This window comes from Oculina patagonica, chromosome 8 (genome assembly GCF_052425735.1).
Source record: "Oculina patagonica isolate OP01 chromosome 8, crgOcupat, whole genome shotgun sequence".
In the NCBI taxonomy this organism is placed as follows: Eukaryota; Metazoa; Cnidaria; class Anthozoa; order Scleractinia; family Oculinidae; genus Oculina; species Oculina patagonica.
The window spans coordinates 17818167-17837774 of record NC_135765.1 but is presented as its reverse complement, the minus strand read 5'-3'; the positions used below and the strand labels follow the sequence as shown (position 1 = coordinate 17837774).

The window sequence follows — 19608 nt, the reverse complement described above, 5'->3', positions numbered from 1 at the left end:
CTTTGTGTAAACAAGTTGGTGGTGGTGGTGATGGTGGTATATCATTTAGTTCTTAAAATAAATCTTTGAAACACAGAACAAGCCTCGCGGTAGTTATATGAACATCTAACATTTTTGTGCACGGTGTAGAATGCAAAACAAGCTCCACAAGCTTTTACACAAGACATTTTTGGTTGGTGCGAATGAAATCGAGGTTTTCCACCCAAAATACACTTATGGTATATATATACATCTCAACACTATACTAAGCCATAAATATTGTTAGCGGCTCCCAAATAGGCTTGGAATGGCCTATGAGGCCAGGTTAGTGGAAAAACACTCGTTAGCATTGGAAGACAACTATCAAGGGGGGGGGGGGGATTTTAAAAAAAAAAAAAAAAAAAGAAAAAAGAAAAAAAAAGGGGGCCGAGCCCTGAGGATGGAGGGAGAAAAAACAAAAACAACGAGAAAGCTTACTCCGTAAATACCCGGAAACATTTTAGCCATACAGGCAGGACATATTGTTAGTTACACGATTCACCAACCATAAAATACCCCTCCCCCCCCCCCCCAAAAAAAAAGGGCACACACAAACAAACAAAAACACACGCACAAAAAAAAAACAGCAACAAAAAGACAGCCCTAAAGATCGTCTCGCACCTTTTCATCACTTTACTTACTCAGTACCTCCCGGGAGTTTTGTGTATAGTAAAAAGTGACACATATTGTGTCAGGACACGCAAAAAAGCCAGGCAAAGTATCAGAAATTTAACCAACTGTATTCAAAGCTTCCATAAGTGACAAATAATACGATTCATCATTAAATATTTTACAGCTTTTTTATTATCCTAACCAGGATAAATAAATAATATATTGACAAGAGAAATCGAATAAGTTAAGTTGCAGTCAATGCAACGAAGTCGTATCGTAAACAGCGAAGGCTATTTTTCGTTAAGGAATATATAATAAGCCTTCATCCTAGGACTTCTTTCAAAATACATCTAATTGCGAGGAAATATCTTTCGTACTTCTATACATTATCACAATTCTTGTAGAATCAATTCTACGTTTTCCCGGATTTACAAAAGGAACACATTGCATACAATAATTTGTTTTTCATAAATTTCATTAACTAGAAACTAGTCTTTTTATTCGCAACGGTCAATACATTTATAATTGTTCCTAAGCTCTCACCTTGCTAGTACAAATTTCACGATGCTATAAAAGTTGAACCACTGCAGAAAAAAACGGTTCAGTACTTTTTTCAAAGTTTTTTTTTTCCACATCACACGTATACACGTACTAATTATAAATTAGCAAAAATATCTTATTTCCTGCATAAGACATCAGTTATACAAAGTGGCCTTCGATGATCACTTCTTCCAATGTGTCGCACACCACAACGTCAATCACTACAGACGAGTGCTGTTGCCTTCAAAGAAAAGATACAACACATGTTACAACGCGGTTATCGAGCTATTTATATCTCGAGCCTTTAAATCTATTTACTACAGTATCCAAGTTGAAAATTTAAACATGTTTTCAAAGTTTGTTTTACAATAACAAAAAAAAAATGACATAAAATGAAAGCGCTGCGCAGAAGCTCTAATTTAAATTCTGACACATTCGTGTTTCTTTCGCGCATGTGTATAAAATAATTGTTGGCCTAAATTAATTGGCTCTACGAAGGAAAGGGTTAAGCATTGATTTCAAGATAAAACTTCTCCTTTATTGTATCTATACATCTCTCGCCCCCGTTGGGGGAGTATAATAAATAAAAATTTTCTATTGGTGCCAGCGCTAATTTTTTTGTTTTTTTTCAAAAAAAATTTAGAGAAAATATATATGAATAAAAAAATGCAAGAGACTTCTTTGTCTCCCTTCGGTTTGTTACGTTGTGATCCCTATGTTATCGGAGGGTCAGTCTTCATTATCTGTAGTTCATATATGTACAAATTGTTAGATATTATATATTTCATTCTGAGTGTCATAACTGGGAAAAATAGAAGTCGTTTTTTTTACAGGTTAAAGCTCTGCATCAACCCATCAAATTCAAATAAAAGTCATGCTCACCATTGGTCTCGAGTATACCTCCAGATACTGTCCTCACGCCAGGAAGTTGTTCTTCAATAGCGTGTTCCTAAAAAATAAATAGAGGATATAACATGGCGGCCTGAAGATATGAATTTTATTTTCGAATCTTCAAGCCATCATATACCTTTTTATTACATAGACAATAATCAGGAATTAAGTAATAGTTAAACGAAACAACCGTGCAAGGGCGGGAAATGACGTCATATCCTCACAAGTAAGGATGTCAAAAATACGTCACTACGGTCCCGGATGAATTGTCTGGTCTTTTTCCTATTTTTCAGTAAAACACTAGCGTCTATACAATATAGTGTGTAATGCATAACCACAAATAAAAAAATAGAAAATAAAAAGATGTAGCTAATAATAATGTAGCAACAAAAATTACAACTTTCAGCCCCCCCCGAGATTCGCTTGTTTATGTTTAGATAGATAAACAAAGTGACAAAACTCAAGGGCTCATGTGATGTGTAAGGATAAAATAAATAACAAACGCAAAACTTATTATTTTATTTTTTTTATTTTCAGTTCTCTTCTGTTTTTCAAGTGAGTAGATAAAAAAGGAAGAAAGTTAAAACTGATGATGTGCAAAGTTTCCGCACCTGATGTAGCGGCTCTTCCACTGTAGGTCCCTCCTCAAGATAGGCCCCAGAATTTGTCAGTGCCAACTCATTTTCAGATGGTTTAAATCCGTTCTTGACATGAGGAAGATCAATCCATCGGCCACTGTCGGTAGCAACAACAACAATGGATGGATAACAAGGTTGAAAATGTCATTACTAATTTTCATACGTCGCTAAGGCAACGTTAGAAGAAAACAAGTGGCAAAAATAAAATATCAACTACTTACGTGTCGTCTTCATATTCCAAGCGAAGCTCTAAGGACGAAAACCAAGAAGCAAGAATAAGATTAACGACAAACCGATATTTTCCATGTAAAATTTAATGTAGAAACGTTATTTTAAGAGAGGTTAAAATTGCAGTAGATGTATCTATTATTCGAAACCTTATCAAACTTTCAAGCCACGTCTTCAACTACTTCACCACTCTCGAAACTGAGCAATAGCTTTGAGCTGTAGATTTGCTGGTATTGTTTAGGAATCTCGCGTGACCAACAATAATTGTTCAGTGGTTTAGCTCAACCATCGACCAGTCGTAGCTCGTGTTTATTTCCCAAACGATACCAGAAATTCTGGCGCCGAGACCTAGTCCTTGATTCCTGAGAAGTGTCTATAGAGACCATCAGGGTGTTATGCCCCTCTGCTCGAACTCCTTTCCGTCCTAGCCAAACAGTTTACTTTAGTTTTTGTTTGAAGACAATTACAAACCGGTTCTAAATTAATGGCAACTCACTATATGTGAGCTCCACTGCATGATGTTATACGTGAACCACGAGAGAAAGATTTAGGAGAAATAGATCTTCGCCCTTAATCTGTAATAAGCCATTCTTGGCAGTTGCAAAAATATGTAAAGCCCCTATTTTCTTGGGTTGTCTGTTGTATAGGAAAGTTAGGCCATGGTAAAGCAATATATTTTCATATTTTTGGTTGATTCTAGTGAACTACTGTACCTTCTTTTTTCGTCTTCCTGTTGCCGTGTACACAGCAATGGATAATGGCGCAAACCAAGACCAGGAAAATAAGACCACCAATACCTCCCATCAAAGCAATCATCCATGAAGCCACCTGCTTACGCTGCGCGGCTGCAGACGGAGCACGAACTGTACGAATTGTAGTTGAAGCAGAAGGAGCCGGGGTTGCTGAATGGAGATCAGAAAAAAAAAATACATTACCACATAAACAAAATATTAATATCAAAGCCTTTCTTGTGCTAAGAACTGTTGTTGGCTATGATTAACATGATGGCGGCTTGTCAGTTATCGTACTATCACATGAACTGGTAGCTTCAGTCTACGCCTGGTGCAATTCTTTTCCTTTTCGTTGTATTTTTGACTAGTTTTGAAGTTTGGCACTAAATTCAGGGTATAAATCATGAAATGGGTGATTGCTCACTGAGAAGAGCAGTTTTACAGCTGAACTTATAAAGTCCACATCAAGAATAGGGTTAGGAATTACTACATTAAAATATACAAAATAGCACCATAACTCACTTGGAAGAATGAGGCGAAGTGTGTCTCTTTCTACTGGCAACAAATGTATAGTTCTATTTTCCACAGCGATTTCCAAAATCTTAAGCAACTGATCAACAGTCTGGTTTCCTTTGAGGAAGACCAACGTGAAGTTTACCACAATGCTCCCATTCCTGTCCAAAAAAGTAAAACAAAACCAATGAGTAGAAGGCTTGAGCGTCATTTTCGAATGTCTGCTTAAATAGCATAACATATGAAAAACTATATACTACATATACAAAGCTAAAAAGAGTTAAAAATGGTAAAATTAAAATGATAAAACCAAACGTTTTCGGCTGTTTGCCATCATCAGGGTTGAAAAGACCGTCCGCCGCACGCATGCATTTATATCTTATGTAATTCCCGTTGGGAAAAGTTTAATTTTACCATTTTTAACTCTTTTTACCCTTGTATATAGTATATATTTTATAAAGCGAACATTATGGACATATGAAAAACTGTTAAAACAGTTTTTCATAGTGTTGTGGAACGTGTCCTAACCAGTCAAGTTCGTTTTTTTTAATCAGTGGCAAAGCCAAACTAATGAGGAGTTCCCTTCTGCGAGTTAACTTTAAATCATTTGATTCTGGTTACAATTGGCCAGAATAATTACCTTCGTCTGGGTTTTACAAAAGCATCAAAACTACTCTTGAGTTTTAAGAATACAATGGGATTTCTTTTTTTTGCATGTATCAGCCGTTTTGGATAAAGCGATATTTTCTTAGGTTACCCGTACTGTTTAAAAAGAACAGCTGTTTCGTATGGTGGCATCTGAGTTTGATCTAAGTTCTCAACATTCTCGGTGTCCCCTATCAGGGTGGAAAATGCTCTGAATCTAGAAACATTCATTTTTTTTTTCCCCTTTTTCCCCCCCCCCCCCCCCCCCCCCATTCCATGATAATACACTCTTATTTATTTTTTCCCTTTTGCATTGTCACCACAGCCGGTTTTCACTTTGTGAAAGGAAGAAAACTACTAGATGCTCTTGCCAATTGCTAGCTATCGAACAAAACGTAACAAAAATGAACAAAAAACATTCTTACAAGATAGCTTCCACTTTGACATGACCAAACTGGTTTTCATCTTTGTACAATTCAGTCACCTACAAGACAGTAATATAAAAAAGCGGTAGTGCGTTCACTGATTCCTATCTGTCCAGGAGGTGTGTTATAGGCTGTTACAACAACAACCATTACTCTTCTGGGGAGGAGAGTGGCTGCAGCCAGGATCTTTGTTTGCTTGTTTCTTCCTTCTATTCACTTCCCTCCACCACTCATCCAGTGTGTACATCCTTCTCGGCTTCACTAATATCACTCTCTAAGAAAAATGAGAGACACAAGAAAATCGCCACAAAGGCCGGACCAGTAATAAATTTCAATTGTAGGAAAATTCCATAATAATGCTGTCTAAAAGAAATGAATAGCTAGTGCTTGAGTTTTGCTTGTGTCTCCTGTACCACAACACATAATAGGTATAAGACTTTGTAAGAAAGAAACAAACTTACATTATCTTCAAAAGCTCTGCTCAGTTCTTTGAACCTCTTACTGCTGTGGTTCTTGTAGTCTGGATGATACTGGGATTGTACCGTTTTTAGTTTTATTTCACCTTTCACACTGACAGTTTCTTGAGGAACTACAACACAGGACAACAGAAGCAGCTACGTTACTGTAACGCAAGTCGAAGTTGTATATCGAAGAGACGTCCAGAGACCTGCCTCCCCAAAATGAATGGAAACTGATAAGACCATAGTGTTGCTACACTACGAACTTTATCTAATTTCATAAAAATCACTCTATCGCCAATTTTAACTCTCAATGTTCTCCACTAAAGGATCCGGGGAAACCTCAGTAAGTTATGCCATCATTTAGTAATAACAATGATCTTAATTACTATGTAGCTAATACGTCTTTGAGGCTGTATGCTGATGACACTACTGAATATGCCTCGGATGCCTCACCAATAGTTCTACAGTATGTCCTTAATTCTGATCATAGCGTGCTATCAAGATTGTTTGCAAGAAATTATTTACAGATTAATGCTGCAAAAACGTACTCAAGCAAGCTGTTGCCATTGGGCCGTCGTCATACGAGTACGAATTCCATCTAAATGATATGATTGTGGTGACAGAAGATACCCTTAATATCTTAGGGGTGATCCTAGATAGCAAACTAAATTTTAAGGCGCACATAAGAGTACAGGTTGGAAAAGCATGCGCAAAGGCATCGGCCTTGCGGAGACTACGCAAGTTCACTTCAAAGGACGTAATGGTACGTCTTTATAAGGCGTATGTGCTTCCACATTTGGAGTATTGTAGTCCTCTCTTTTTGGGTGTTGGTAACGTGGAGGCTAGTAAAATGAAGAGCACTAGTTATTATATATTAAGATCTATTCTGGGCTATTCAAAGACTGTGTCATACGACACTCTTTTAAGATTAGCTGATATTAAAGTCGTTAGAGCAACGCAGAGAATTTCAATCATTAGTTCTGCTGTACAAGTGCTTGTACAACCAGGGAGCACCTTATATTAGTGAGTTTCTTTTTTTAAAATTTAAGAATGTTCCGTATAATTTACGTGGGCTAAGCACAAGGCTGGAACTCCCTTCCTTCAATATGGAATGGTTGCACAGATCCTTTGCATTTATAACCTTCAAACTGTGGAATGCGTTGCCTCCGACAATAAGAGAATCAAAGGACATTAAATCTTTTAAGCAATCTCTTAAGGCCTGTATGGCTTAAATTTAAGTACCTTTTTAACCTGTAATTTGCGACATTTAAATTATTATATATTTTAATTTTTTACTTGTAAATATTAATTGTAAATAGCGATAATAATTTTTAACGTTTTAGAGAATTTTAAATATACTTTTTTATTTCTATTTATGTAAAATGTTTATTTTTACACACGTACACATTCTAACGAGAACTGTATGTACTTCTTAGTGTCACGTGTATAAATGAAATTTGATTTGATTTTTGATTTGAACAACATGTCAGTAGAACTCGAAACAAAACTAATATTCCAACAAAATAAGTAAAGGATTAAGCATAAATTTCTTTTACTGTCTTGACCATCAAGATAAAGAAAAATAAGATCACGTGACAATTTGACTTGACATAGTGTAGCAAATTGAGGGTGATTTTTTTTAGAAATTCACTGATAAATGTCTACAACATTTTACAACTACCCATTATACACTGTAAGCGAGGTACCCACTTTTTGTATTTGGACGTTTGTGGGTTATACGTTTCACCACAATTTGAATTTTTTTTTTTTTTGTAGCACATACTGTAAACAAATAACAGTATCGAAACAGTCAGAACTTGACAAAGTATTGAAAATAGAGGTTTCATTTGCAGAGCAGACTTACTTGGCTCATCGCAGTTTGTTCCTTGATAACCAATGCTACATTTACATCGGTAGGCAGGAGTCTTCAAGTCTGTACAACTTCCTCTTAAGCAGGGGTTACTAGAGCACGGTCTTACTGTGTAAAAGAAAATAATATCCTGACAGTTAACAGGAACCTTAGCCTATCAACAAGTACCCACTATACGTACTCTCTCTATGCATATCAACTCCTTGCAAAGTAGGCATACCGGGCCGTCAATGCATGAGGAAAAGAAATAAAACCTTAGGAACATTTTTTCCAGTTTGAATGTTATTAAACTTTAAAACATTCACACGGATGCTCATCATACCTAAAACTGAATAATGTTTTGGTACACCAACATTGTTAATGTTGAATGACTACAAATCTTATTTTAGACTTGGTGACTCTGCCGAGTGAAAATGAATTTAACCTTACATAGGCCCTTAGCTCTTAAGGTAGCATGGCTTATACCATCAAAAGCATCTTCATCAAATCTAGTTTTTGTTACACCCTGCGTTTTTCATTTCATCTTTGCAAGTACCTGCTGTTCCCTCAAAAATGCGATTCTGGAGTCTTTAAAGGGAGTACTTTTTACTACAATCACTTAGGCAACTACGTTAGTTCTCACGAACTTACCACATGTTACAATAAAGAGGGTAACAAACCAACACTTATTAAGTGATTAGTACATTACTACATTAATAACTAAAATCTTGTAGTAGTAGAGCCAAATAGAACTAAGCCTTACCCAAAACAGTGACAGTTACATTAGCAGTTGCTGGTGGCTGCAACCCATTTTCTGCAGCACACGTGTAAACCTTGACATAGGCCACACTGGAGCTGTTGATGACAAGTGTCTTTGCAATGCCAACTGTACCATTCTCTCCCACAACAGAGTACGAGATATTTGGAGCAGGGTTACCAGTAGCGTTACAGAACAGAGCCACAGGTTCCCCAACCCAAACGACTTGGTCCACAGGACTGGTAACTATCTCTGCGGGATCTGTTAACATTAAACAAAGAGTAATAAATTTAACCGTTTTACTTCTATAATTTTAAAAAAAACTCCAGCCACACCCATTACTGTCCTTTTGTTTGTACACTTTACACCTGTCTATGAAAGACTATACAAACAATTGAGCATGGGTTTCGTATTTGAAGTGAATCCGCCAAACAGTAAAGGCGCACAGTCAAAACAGCAACAACAACAACAAAAGAAGCAGCAACAACAGCAACGACAACATAAAAAGTTAGCTAAAACAAAAACAAACCAAAAACAATTTAATTAAAAATACAAGTCCATGCAGGTAATCATTATTAATGGCAAAGTAAATTAACTGCCACAGTAAACTTGAAGGCCAAGCCATCAAAACAATAACGAAATGTTGATCATTATATAATTTACGCAATATATAAGAAAAAAAAGAGAGAAGTAACTGTGATAAAATTAAAAAAAAAATACAATTGAAGCTACAGGCTGTTGTAAAGCATCAAGTCTAACTTTTAGATTTATACATGGTTAGTATGGATATGGTTGTTGGTGTTCATTTTCAAATGCTAACTATAAACTACATGTACTATATGAGTTACACATAACTAGTACTTTATTATTACTATTAATTTACTATATTTCTTCTTTTATACTAATTTACTACTATTTCTTCTTTTATATTATGACATGGTTAGTAGGGATATGGCTTTTATTGTTCTTTTAAAGCCCTAACTATTATCTACATGTACATGTGCATGTATATGCGTTACACAAAGCTAAAACTTTACTATAACTATTAATTTACTATAAATATTCTTTTAAAGTATAGTAATTTATTATTTTATGTCTGTAAGAAATACTTCATTATGATTTGCTGAGAGCAGGCAAATTCGTCCTTAATTTGCACTGCAATAGTAAATAAGGCTAGCGCAGAAACAAGCAATTGAGGCTTTTACAATACCTCTACTGTCAGTTTACGTTATTGTTTCTGCAATCACACTACATATAGCAAACCAAACCATGACTTCGCACGATTTGCTACCTGTACAGTCCCTATACTCACACAATACATCAACAGTAACATTTGATGATGCATTTTTCCCAATTCCATTCCACGCAAAACACTGAAAGACAACAGCATCTGCTCTTGTGATGTTTGTTAAAATTACTATGTTTTTCTGTGTTATTACTGAGTTATCACTTCCTCTGATCCATAACACCTTTGGAGGCGGATTACCAGTGACATGGCAAGCAAGTAACAAATTATCACCCTCAACAACCGGGCTGATGGATTTTATTAACACCTCTGGGGAGTCTAAAGAAGAAAAAGAGATGTATATTTTAATTTATTACACAATTCAGTTGAAGGAAAGTAAAACTTCAGCAGCTGCACCTTCCATGCCAATCTGTCCTGCTCGGCCCCCAGTCAGGGACACAGCGGAGTAGATCATTTTAGGGGCCCCTGTGACTGCCCACGCTTGTGGGGACTACTCTTCCTTTTTCTGTGGCCTGCATATCACTAAGGAAATAAAAGGACATCAAGGATGTTCATTTTTAATTATTTAGTATGGCAAAGACAAAAAGTTGTCTCATTTTGGGAGACATGTTTTGATAAGAGTTACATCCTTGTTTTATGTTGTTTTCTCCAATTAGTTTTTGCATACGTTTGGTTTTAGCACACTTTTCTGCCAGATTTTGATGCTATTTGTTTTCAGGCAGAATATTACTTACAATGGACAGTCACATGTGCATGTGCTTGAACATCCTGGGTGACATTGTTCTGTGTGGTACATGTGTATTGCCGTCCATTGAATTTTCTAGTAATATTTTCAATAATGAAAGTGTCTCCCTGATGCAAAACTGTACTGTTTCCATCCTGGGTCCAGATGATTTGTGAGGGTGGGTTGCTTGTTGCATTGCAGATGAAGATAACGGTGTCATATTCAACTACAGTCTTGTTGTTTGGAGCAGAGATAATGTCAGCAGCATCTGGAAAAGGTAACGAAAAAATTATTAAGTCATAAATGGAAACCTAATGCAACATGATTTAAATTCAAGATAAACAGGAAATCTCACTATATCCTGCAGTACGCAAGATGTTTGTCACATAAACCCCGTTTAAGCATTTAAAAGGTTTTTTCCCGAGTTTGCCTGTGTCTTATTTTTCTGAAAAAGGAACCACAATGATCAAAGAAAATGTGTATAAACTTGTTATGAACTTACAGGTAAATTAACATATACTTGTACTAAACAAATTTTCTCCAGCCTGGAAATTAACAACCATCATATCTACTAGTTGTGAGATAGTTGTAGTGCGTGTTGCTGTGTCCAATCGATATCACACGAAGCAAACGACTGTAAACTAATCTAACTTGCTCAGAATTGACCCTTGAAATGACACAACAAAATTGACAACAAACTGTAAAGAATTCTCCAAGAAAGCTTACAATGGACATCAACAGTAACGGTAGCATTCTTCTGTTCACCCAATCCATTCCAAGCTGTACATTTGTAATCTCCAGCAGCCTGTCTCTGTATGTTAACAATGCTGTATCTCTCTCCTTGATGCAATACTGTTGAACTGCCATCTTTTGTCCAGGTGATGTTTGGTGTTGGATTACCAGTTGCATTACAGTGAAGAGTGAGGTTGTTTCCTTCAAGAACAACTCGATTCCCTGAAGAAGACTCAATCGCAGAAGGATCTATATGGTAAAGAAAAATACATTAAAATTACATGTTCTTCGATAATGGAAGCTCCCTTTTCCAGTTTAAAAGCTTGTAATGGAAGATTAAGCATGGCTAGTATAACTGGTAGGTGCTAAGTGGTTTACTTTATATGGTTTCTCCTTGACAGGGTGGCAAACATATCTGCAAACCCCAAAGAAAACTAGTTGCAGGTAACAAAACTAACATTAGCTTACATTGTACAGTGACTGTAATAGTAGCATTGTCTTTGTCCTTTATTTTATTCCATACTGAGCAGATGTAGTCACCAGCCTGGTTTCGGGTAATATTGTAAATAATGTAACTTTCTCCATGATGCAGCACTGCTGAACTTCCACGTCTTGTCCAGGTGATGTTTGGTGTTGGGTTACCAGTTGCATTACAATAAATAGTGACATTGCTAGCTTCCGTTTCCACAGTATTAGAAGATGAACTTACAATCGCTGCTGGAACTATGAGCAAAATAAACAACATACAAAATGAATATGCCTATACTGATACAATATATACCAAAATTCCACCTGTCTTTGAATACTTTGTAAGGTATTTAAAAAAAATGCTACACTGCCACACAATTGATCACTTACAGTGTACAGTGACTGTGGCTGTAACATTATTTCGTTCACCAACTCCATTCCAAGCTGTACATTTGTAATCTCCAGCAGCCTGTCTCTGTATGTTAACAATGCGGTATGTCTCTCCTTGGTACAATACTGTTGAACTGCCATCTTTTGTCCAGGTGATGTTTGGTGTTGGATTACCAGTTGCATTACAGTGAAGAGTAAGGTTGTTGCCTTCAAGAACAACTCGATTCCCTGAAGAAGACTCAATCGTAGCAGGATCTATATGGTAAAGAAAAATACATTAAGATTACATGTTCTTCGATAATGGAAGCTCCCTTTTCCAGTTTAACAGCATGTAATGGAAGATTAAGCATGGCTAGTATAACTGGTAGGTGTTAAGTGGTTTACTTTATATGGTTTCTCCTTGACAGGGTGGCAAACAAATTTGCAAACCCCAAAGAAAACTAGTTGCAGGCAACAAAATTTACGTTAACTTACATTGTACAGTGATCGTAATAGTAGCATTGTCTTTGTCCTTTATTTTATTCCAAGCAGAACAGATGTAGTCACCAGCCTGGTTTCGGGTAATGTTGTAGATAATGTAACTTTCTCTATGATGCAGCACTGCTGAACTTCCACGTCTTGTCCAGGTGATGTTTGGTGTTGGGTTACCAGTTGCATTACAGTAAATTGTGACATTGCTAGCTTCCGTTTCCACAGTATTAGAAGATGAACTTACAATCGCTGCTGGAACTATATGAGCAAAAAAAAAAAAAAAAAAAAACACATACAAAATGAATATGCCTATCCTGATACAATATATACCAAAATTCCACCTCTCTTTGAATACTTTGTAAGGTATTTAAAAAAAATGCTACACTGCCACACAATTGATCACTTACAGTGTACAGTGACTGTGGCTGTAGCATTCTTTCGTTCACCAACTCCATTCCAAGCTGTACATTTGTAATCTCCTGCAGCCTGTCTCTGTATGTTAACCATGCTATACGTCTCTCCTTGATGCAATACTGTTGAACTGCCATCTTTTGTCCAGGTGATGTTTGGTGTTGGATTACCAGTTGCATTACAGTGAAGAGTGAGGTTGTTGCCTTCAAGAACAACTCGATTCCCTGAAGAAGACTCAATCGTAGCAGGATCTATATGGTAGAGAAAAAATACATTAAGATTACATGTTCTTCGATAATGGAAGCTCCCTTTTCCAGTTTAACAGCTTGTAATGGAAGAGTATGCATGGCTAGTATAACTGGTAGGTGCTAAGTTGTTTACTTTTAATTGTTTCTCCTTGACAGGGTGGCAAACATATCTGCAAACCCCAAAGAAAACTAGTTGCAGGTAACAAAATTAACGTTAACTTACATTGTACAGTGATCGTAATAGTAGCATTGTCCTTGTCCTCTATTTTATTCCAAGCAGAACAGATGTAGTCACCAGCTTGGTTTCGGTTAATATTGTAGATAATGTAAATTTCTCCATGATGCAGCACTGCTGAACTTCCACGTCTTGTCCAGGTGATGTTTGGTGTTGGGTTACCAGTTGCATTACAATAAATAGTGACATTGCTAGCTTCAGTTTCCACAGTATTAGAAGATGAACGTACAATCGCTGCTGGAACTATGAGCAAAAAAATACATACAAAATGAATATGCCTATACTGATACAATATATACCAAAATTCCACCTCTCTTTGAATACTTTGTAAGGTATTTAAAAAAATGCTACACTGCCACACAATTGAACACTTACAGTGTACAGTGACTGTGGCTGTAGCATTCTTTTGTTCACCAACTCCATTCCAAGCTGTACATTTGTAATCTCCCGCAGCCTGTCTCTGTACGTTAACAATGCTGTACGTCTCTCCTTGATGCAATACTGTTGAACTGCCATCTTTTGTCCAGGTAATGTTTGGTGTTGGATTACCAGTTGCATTACAGTGAAGAGTGAGGTTGTTTCCTTCAAGAACAACTCGATTCCCTGAAGAAGACTCAATCGCAGAAGGATCTATATGGTAGAGAAAAATACATTTAGATTAAATGTTCTTCGATAATGGAAGCTCCCTTTTCCAGTTTAAAAGCTTGTAATGGAAGATTAAGCATGGCTAGTATAACTGGTAGGTGCTAAGTGGTTTACTTTATATGGTTTCTCCTTGACAGGGTGGCAAACATATTTGCAAACCCCAAAGAAAACTAGTTGCAGGTAACAAAATTAACATTAGCTTACATTGTACAGTGACTGTAATAGTAGCATTGTCCTTGTCCTCTATTTTATTCCAAGCTGAGCAGATGTAGTCACCAGCTTGGTTTCGGGTAATGTTGTAGATAATGTAACTTTCTCCATGATGCAGCACTGCTGAACTTCCACGTCTTCTCCAGGTGATGTTTGGTGTTGGGTTACCAGTTGCATTACAGTAAATAGTGACATTGCTATCTTCAGTTTCCAACGTAGTAGAAGATGTACTTTCAATTGCAGCTGGAACTATAGCAAAAAAGTACAAAATGAATATGCCTATACTGATACAATACCTTTTAAAGTTTTTTTTTTATATATATGCTACACTGCCACACAATTGAACACTTACAATGTACAGTAACTGTGGCTGTAGCATTCTTTCGTTCGCCAACTCCATTCCAAGCTGTACATTTGTAATCTCCAGCAGCCTGCCTCTGTATGTTAACAATGCTGTAGGTTTCTCCTTTGTGCAACACTGTTGAATTACCATCTTTTGTCCACGTAATGTTTGGTGTTGGATTACCAGTTGCATTACACTGAAGAGTGAGGTTGCTACCCTCAAGGACAACTTCATGAACTGGAGCAGACCCAAGCAAAGATGGATCTAAATGTAACAAATGAAACTTTAATGACAAACAAAATATAATAGCAAGGTCCAAACTGAGAGTAAAGCGTGTAAGTGCCATTTTTGTAAGCCGAAAACTCGCAAGGTCAATTAATTAAAGGTAATTACTATTACGTATCATGAGACTAAAACATGTTCTTACAGTGGACAGTTACTACAGCTAAAGCTTCAGCAGATCCTATGGAGTTCTTGGCTATACATCTGTACTCTGTTTCATCATCTACTCTGGTTAAATTCTCCAAGTGTAGCGTCTCGGAAGTAGACAAAGTTCTGTTGTCTCCTGTCTTTATCCAAGTTATGTTTGGCAATGGGCTCCCAGTCACACGGCAGAGTAGCGTGGTATTGTTGCCTTCAATGACAGATGTACTGGAAGGAGCTTTCACAATTTCTGGAAGAACTTCAAGGGAAAATGTTTTTTTTAGTTTGTACAAAACCTCTAAAACAACTAACAACAAATATTAATTCCACACCAACTTTTTGAAACAACTTGAATGTGAAACAGTAAAGTTGTACAAAGTTTCTGGAAAAACTTTAACTCAAAATATTAGGTTTACACAAAGTTGAAGACAAAAATGTAAAAGACCACAAAATCGAAGTTTTCACTCACTCGTCCAAAAATGGCACAATTTGTCAAAATGGCCTTTATAGCCTTTACCTAGTGCACTTAATTTTAACGAGCCAAACTATTTTGATTTTGGGTTTAAACACATACAGTGATAGTGGTATTTTTCAAATTGAATGAATAAAAAGTAGACAAAACCTGTTTACTTTGAGATGATACATGTAGTTAGCTAGACAAAATGTCCAAAGGACGTCTTACAAAAACGAAATAAAGGCAAGTTTTCTTCTTTCTGAGTTGGCATTTTGAAAGTGCTCCAATTCCACTCAACATTGTTGGCTCCCTGAGAATATTTCAAACTTTGCTAGTTTTCCCCGAAAGTTCAATGAACTTGCAGGAACTTTAAAACAATAGCTTTTTTTTTTTTTTTAAAAAAGTTTACCAAAAGGTTTTTTTTGACGAATAAAAAGAAAATATGAATGTTTGGTCCTTTGGTGGAATTCTCCATATTAATGTTTACAGGTTGACCCTCTTTTAACTTACAGTGAACAGTGACATTAACGGTAGCTGAGGCACGTTTCTCCACTCCATTACTGGCTGAACACTGGTACTGGATCATGTTATCAGGTGTCCCAGGTCTGCTCACATTCATAACAGTGAGTGTTGAATTCTGAGACAAAACTTTTGAGCTGCCAATCTGAGTCCAGAGTATTGTTGGAGAAGGAACACCACTGACATTGCAGGTTAAGGTGAAGTTTCCACCTTCAGTGACTGTAACAACTTGAGGAATAATCTCAGCAAATGGGGCAACTGAAAATAAAAACATTTGAAAACTTAATATACAGATGGTTGATGTACTTAAGGGAGCAGGAATAGGGTAGTGGTGAAAGCACTCGCCTCACACCAATGTGTCCTGGGTTCAAATCCTGGGCCCAGTGTCATATGTGGGCTGAGTTTGGTTCTTGTTCTTGCTCCAAGGGTTTTTGGCTGGGTTCTCTGGTTTCCACCCTCCACAAACACCAACACTTTCAAATTCCAGTTCAATCAGGAATACACTGCTCCACAAACTTCTAGCTTTAAACCCAACCGTGTCTAAATAAACTAACGGTACCTAATTTATTTTATTCTTTATTTTTTTCATTTTAAGAAATGGATGCGTATAGATGAAGATACAGATACAAATGATCAAGTTACATGTAAAAAGTACTGAAAAAATAGCAGATCAGTTTATCTCTATTGTGTGCTTACTTATTAAGCTGACTTATTGTTAACTTATAGTTAAAAGCCTTTTATAGGCATGTATTATGCTTACCAACAGCAGAGATGCTGACAGTGGCATTGTCTCCTTTGCCAACTGTGTTTACAGGAACACAAGTGTACACTCCATCTGCCTTCACAGTGACGTTCAACACACCTGAGCTGCTGTTACCAATAAGGTTGTTGTTTAAGTAGAAGTGATAAATATGAGCAGCAGGGTTGGCAACTGTTGTACACTTTAAGGATACAGCAGCATCACGTAGCAGTGTTGTGTTGCTGGGAAGAGTAGTTATCATAGTTGAGGCTGGGGGATCTGTTGGGTAATAAAAAAAAACAAAGAAAAGAAAAAAAAATAAGTAAGTAAATAAATCAATGAAGGCAGGCAGACAGGCAGACAGGGAGAGAGATAGGGGAAAGAAGAAAGAATGAGTGAATATGTAAGTGCGGCGGAGACCAAAGGTATAATTTGAACCTAGCTAGGAACTGCCTAGGTATGGCCAGGTTGCTCATATAATATTCACACATGAAACATCCAGCACATGAAATGTTTGTGATAAATTAAAATTTACTTACATTGAACATCAACAGTGCAGTTGGTAGTAATATTGTTGCCAATTCCATTCCACGTCATACACTCATATGTTTCTGCCTGACTTCGATTGATAGCTGGTATCAGGTAAGTATTATCTTTCACCAGAACCTGTCCAGACCTTATCCAGGCTACTTTGGGTGGAGGATTGCCAGTTGCATTACAGTACAATGTCACATTGTCACCTTCAGTAACTTGATTTGGGCAATCATGTATTGCAGACTTTGGTGGGACTGTAGAATATATTTTTAATCATTTAAACAACAGTTTTGGTTATTTCATTTCTATCTCTCTGATTGGATTGTAAATGCCAGGCTAGGTAACAGTGGAAAATTGGATCTTTACCTTATAAAATGTGGAAAATGGACGGCCATTCTTTTTCAATTTTGTCAAAATTGTTGAATTTATGCAGAAATTGTAGAATTTAATAAACCATTATTATATATAACATATATGTATCTACATTTAAACAGCACCATACAAGATAACAATTAAGCAGTTAATTTAGTCTTTGAGATGTCTGTTCTTTTGCAAAGGTTAAAGTGGAAGCTTTAGAACATTTTTATTTTTATCTGTTGATGTTAGGCGTAAAGCAAGTATGTAATGTAACTATGTATCAGTAACTTTTCAATACCGCTCTTCTATTATATCTAAAACTAATATTGATTTGCTACTAATTCAGATAAAACTTTATGCTTGTTAATTTCAATCATCATGAGGTGACTACATGTAATCAGTTCATGCCTCTGGTGTTATGATAATCCGACTATCTTTCCTAGTCCATAGTTTAAACAATGGGTTGCAAATTCAAATTTGTAGGTGAAAGTGTTGAGAAAATTTTCCTACTGAGCCAACTTACAGTGTACAGTGACTGTGGCTGTAGCATTCTTTCGTTCACCAACTCCATTCCAAGCTGTACATTTGTAATCTCCAGCAGCCTGTCTTTGTATGTTACCAATGCTGTATGTCTCTCCTTGATGCAACACTGTTGAACTGCCATCTTTTGTCCAGGTAATGTTTGGTGTTGGATTACCAGTTGCATTACAGTGAAGGGTAAGGTTGCTACCCTCAAGGACAACTCCACCTGATGGTGTCCAATTAATTACACTGTTATCTGAAAGAAAAAAATGTGCAAGAAAACCAAATGTTTCCTTTTTTTTCTTCAGGTGTACAGATCAAACACAAATACAAAATTGCTAAGTAATAATTAACTTTTAATTATTAAAAAGAATAAAAAACTTACTTCACCAGGCAACATGTTAGTGGTTACATTACACAGCTCTAAGCAAGCAGCTCTTGACTTGTACCAGATGCACACCATAGAATGCAAATTCTTTTCTCTAAACTCCAATTACCATGACCTTTGATAAAAACGCTCATTAATAATTGTTTTAGTTATTAATTATCTCTGACTAAAATAACCAAAAATAAACGAAATAATGTTGCTCAATAAACAATCTACCAGAGCTGGAACTTGTAGCTAAATCCATCTTGCTGTAGGGGTCGGTTGATGATGGAGCCATTCAATCATCCAATCACAGAAATTGTTACTGAACGTTTAGGTTAAATCTCTAGGATCAGTAATTAGTATACAGATTATAATATTAAAACCTACTGTACGTGTTAACTTTCCATGATTATACAAGATATACAACACATAAAAACACAACATATTCCACTGACATTAAAATACTACCATAAAGAATTGGTGCTGTTTGCATGGAAATACACTGTAGTTTTCAATGTTTTCCACTTATTATCAATTTCTTGTTAACTTTTTTCAAATGATGTGCAATTCAACCAGATTCTAATTGCTTTCTGAATATTAAAACACTTTTTAGAATTTAAGCCTGCGCTAACAATAAGACCTACAGTACCAAAACCTACATTTTAAGTATCCCGTATAGTGACAATAGCTTAAGCTTGTAATACTCTGGTTTGAATACCATATACACCAGCTTAAACTTAATTTAAACTAGTTTAAGTTAGTTTAATTAGTTAAATCTCATTCAACTAAATTGATATAGTAAAATGTACATGTACAAATGTATAAAATTATATTTATCTTTAAAAATATCCTAATACTTGAACTTGATTTGAGCAATGAACACCAACAACTACACAAGCTATTTTCTAACAGAGGGGTGAGATTTATATATAAAAAAAGGTTCGAATAAGAGGTAAATGCATGTTATTATGATTAAAAAACTACCTACAGCGCTGTATATTGAATATTACATTTTATAATTATAGTAAGTGTACTTCTAAAAGATCATAGATGTGAATATGTCAGCCAGGTTTAGTATGTTTAATTTGAGAGTAATCTTGGTATGCAATTCGATCATTACTCTGAAGGATAAAGGAATGAGGACTTAGGCAAAGCTTAAGATTTACTTATTAAAAATAATATATTTGTTAATTACATGTATAATAAATAACTTGTCAGTACAACAAAAAAGTTGTTGTTAAGGCTGTCTGGTGCAAACA

At 36.1% G+C, this 19608-nt stretch overlaps 1 protein-coding gene across 12 annotated transcripts in view; it reads right to left on the bottom strand.

The window, feature by feature from the left end:
* Positions 1-739: 739 nt before the first annotated feature.
* LOC144662773 (hemicentin-1-like) overlaps positions 740-19608 on the bottom strand; it is a 59732-nt gene continuing 40863 nt past the window's right edge. For 6 of the 12 annotated variants that reach the window (XM_078523674.1, XM_078523680.1, XM_078523678.1 and 3 more), the window contains 26 exons: positions 17981-18235; positions 17106-17354; positions 16588-16845; positions 15819-16085; positions 14859-15113; positions 14441-14695; positions 14083-14337; positions 13609-13863; positions 13222-13476; positions 12747-13001; positions 12343-12597; positions 11869-12123; positions 11479-11733; positions 11005-11259; positions 10289-10546; positions 9621-9872; positions 8315-8569; positions 7567-7680; positions 5703-5830; positions 5242-5300; positions 4181-4332; positions 3641-3829; positions 2921-2948; positions 2673-2796; positions 2053-2119; positions 740-1411 (listed from right to left, as the gene is read on the bottom strand). In XM_078523674.1, the coding sequence (XP_078379800.1) occupies positions 1392-1411; positions 2053-2119; positions 2673-2796; positions 2921-2948; positions 3641-3829; positions 4181-4332; positions 5242-5300; positions 5703-5830; positions 7567-7680; positions 8315-8569; positions 9621-9872; positions 10289-10546; positions 11005-11259; positions 11479-11733; positions 11869-12123; positions 12343-12597; positions 12747-13001; positions 13222-13476; positions 13609-13863; positions 14083-14337; positions 14441-14695; positions 14859-15113; positions 15819-16085; positions 16588-16845; positions 17106-17354; positions 17981-18235 (5225 nt within the window). In that variant the 3' untranslated portion in view covers positions 740-1391. The remainder of the gene's footprint in view (positions 1412-2052; positions 2120-2672; positions 2797-2920; positions 2949-3640; positions 3830-4180; positions 4333-5241; positions 5301-5702; positions 5831-7566; positions 7681-8314; positions 8570-9620; positions 9873-10288; positions 10547-11004; positions 11260-11478; positions 11734-11868; positions 12124-12342; positions 12598-12746; positions 13002-13221; positions 13477-13608; positions 13864-14082; positions 14338-14440; positions 14696-14858; positions 15114-15818; positions 16086-16587; positions 16846-17105; positions 17355-17980; positions 18236-19608) is intronic. The other 6 variants (XM_078523685.1, XM_078523676.1, XM_078523675.1 and 3 more) reach the window with 6 other exon arrangements.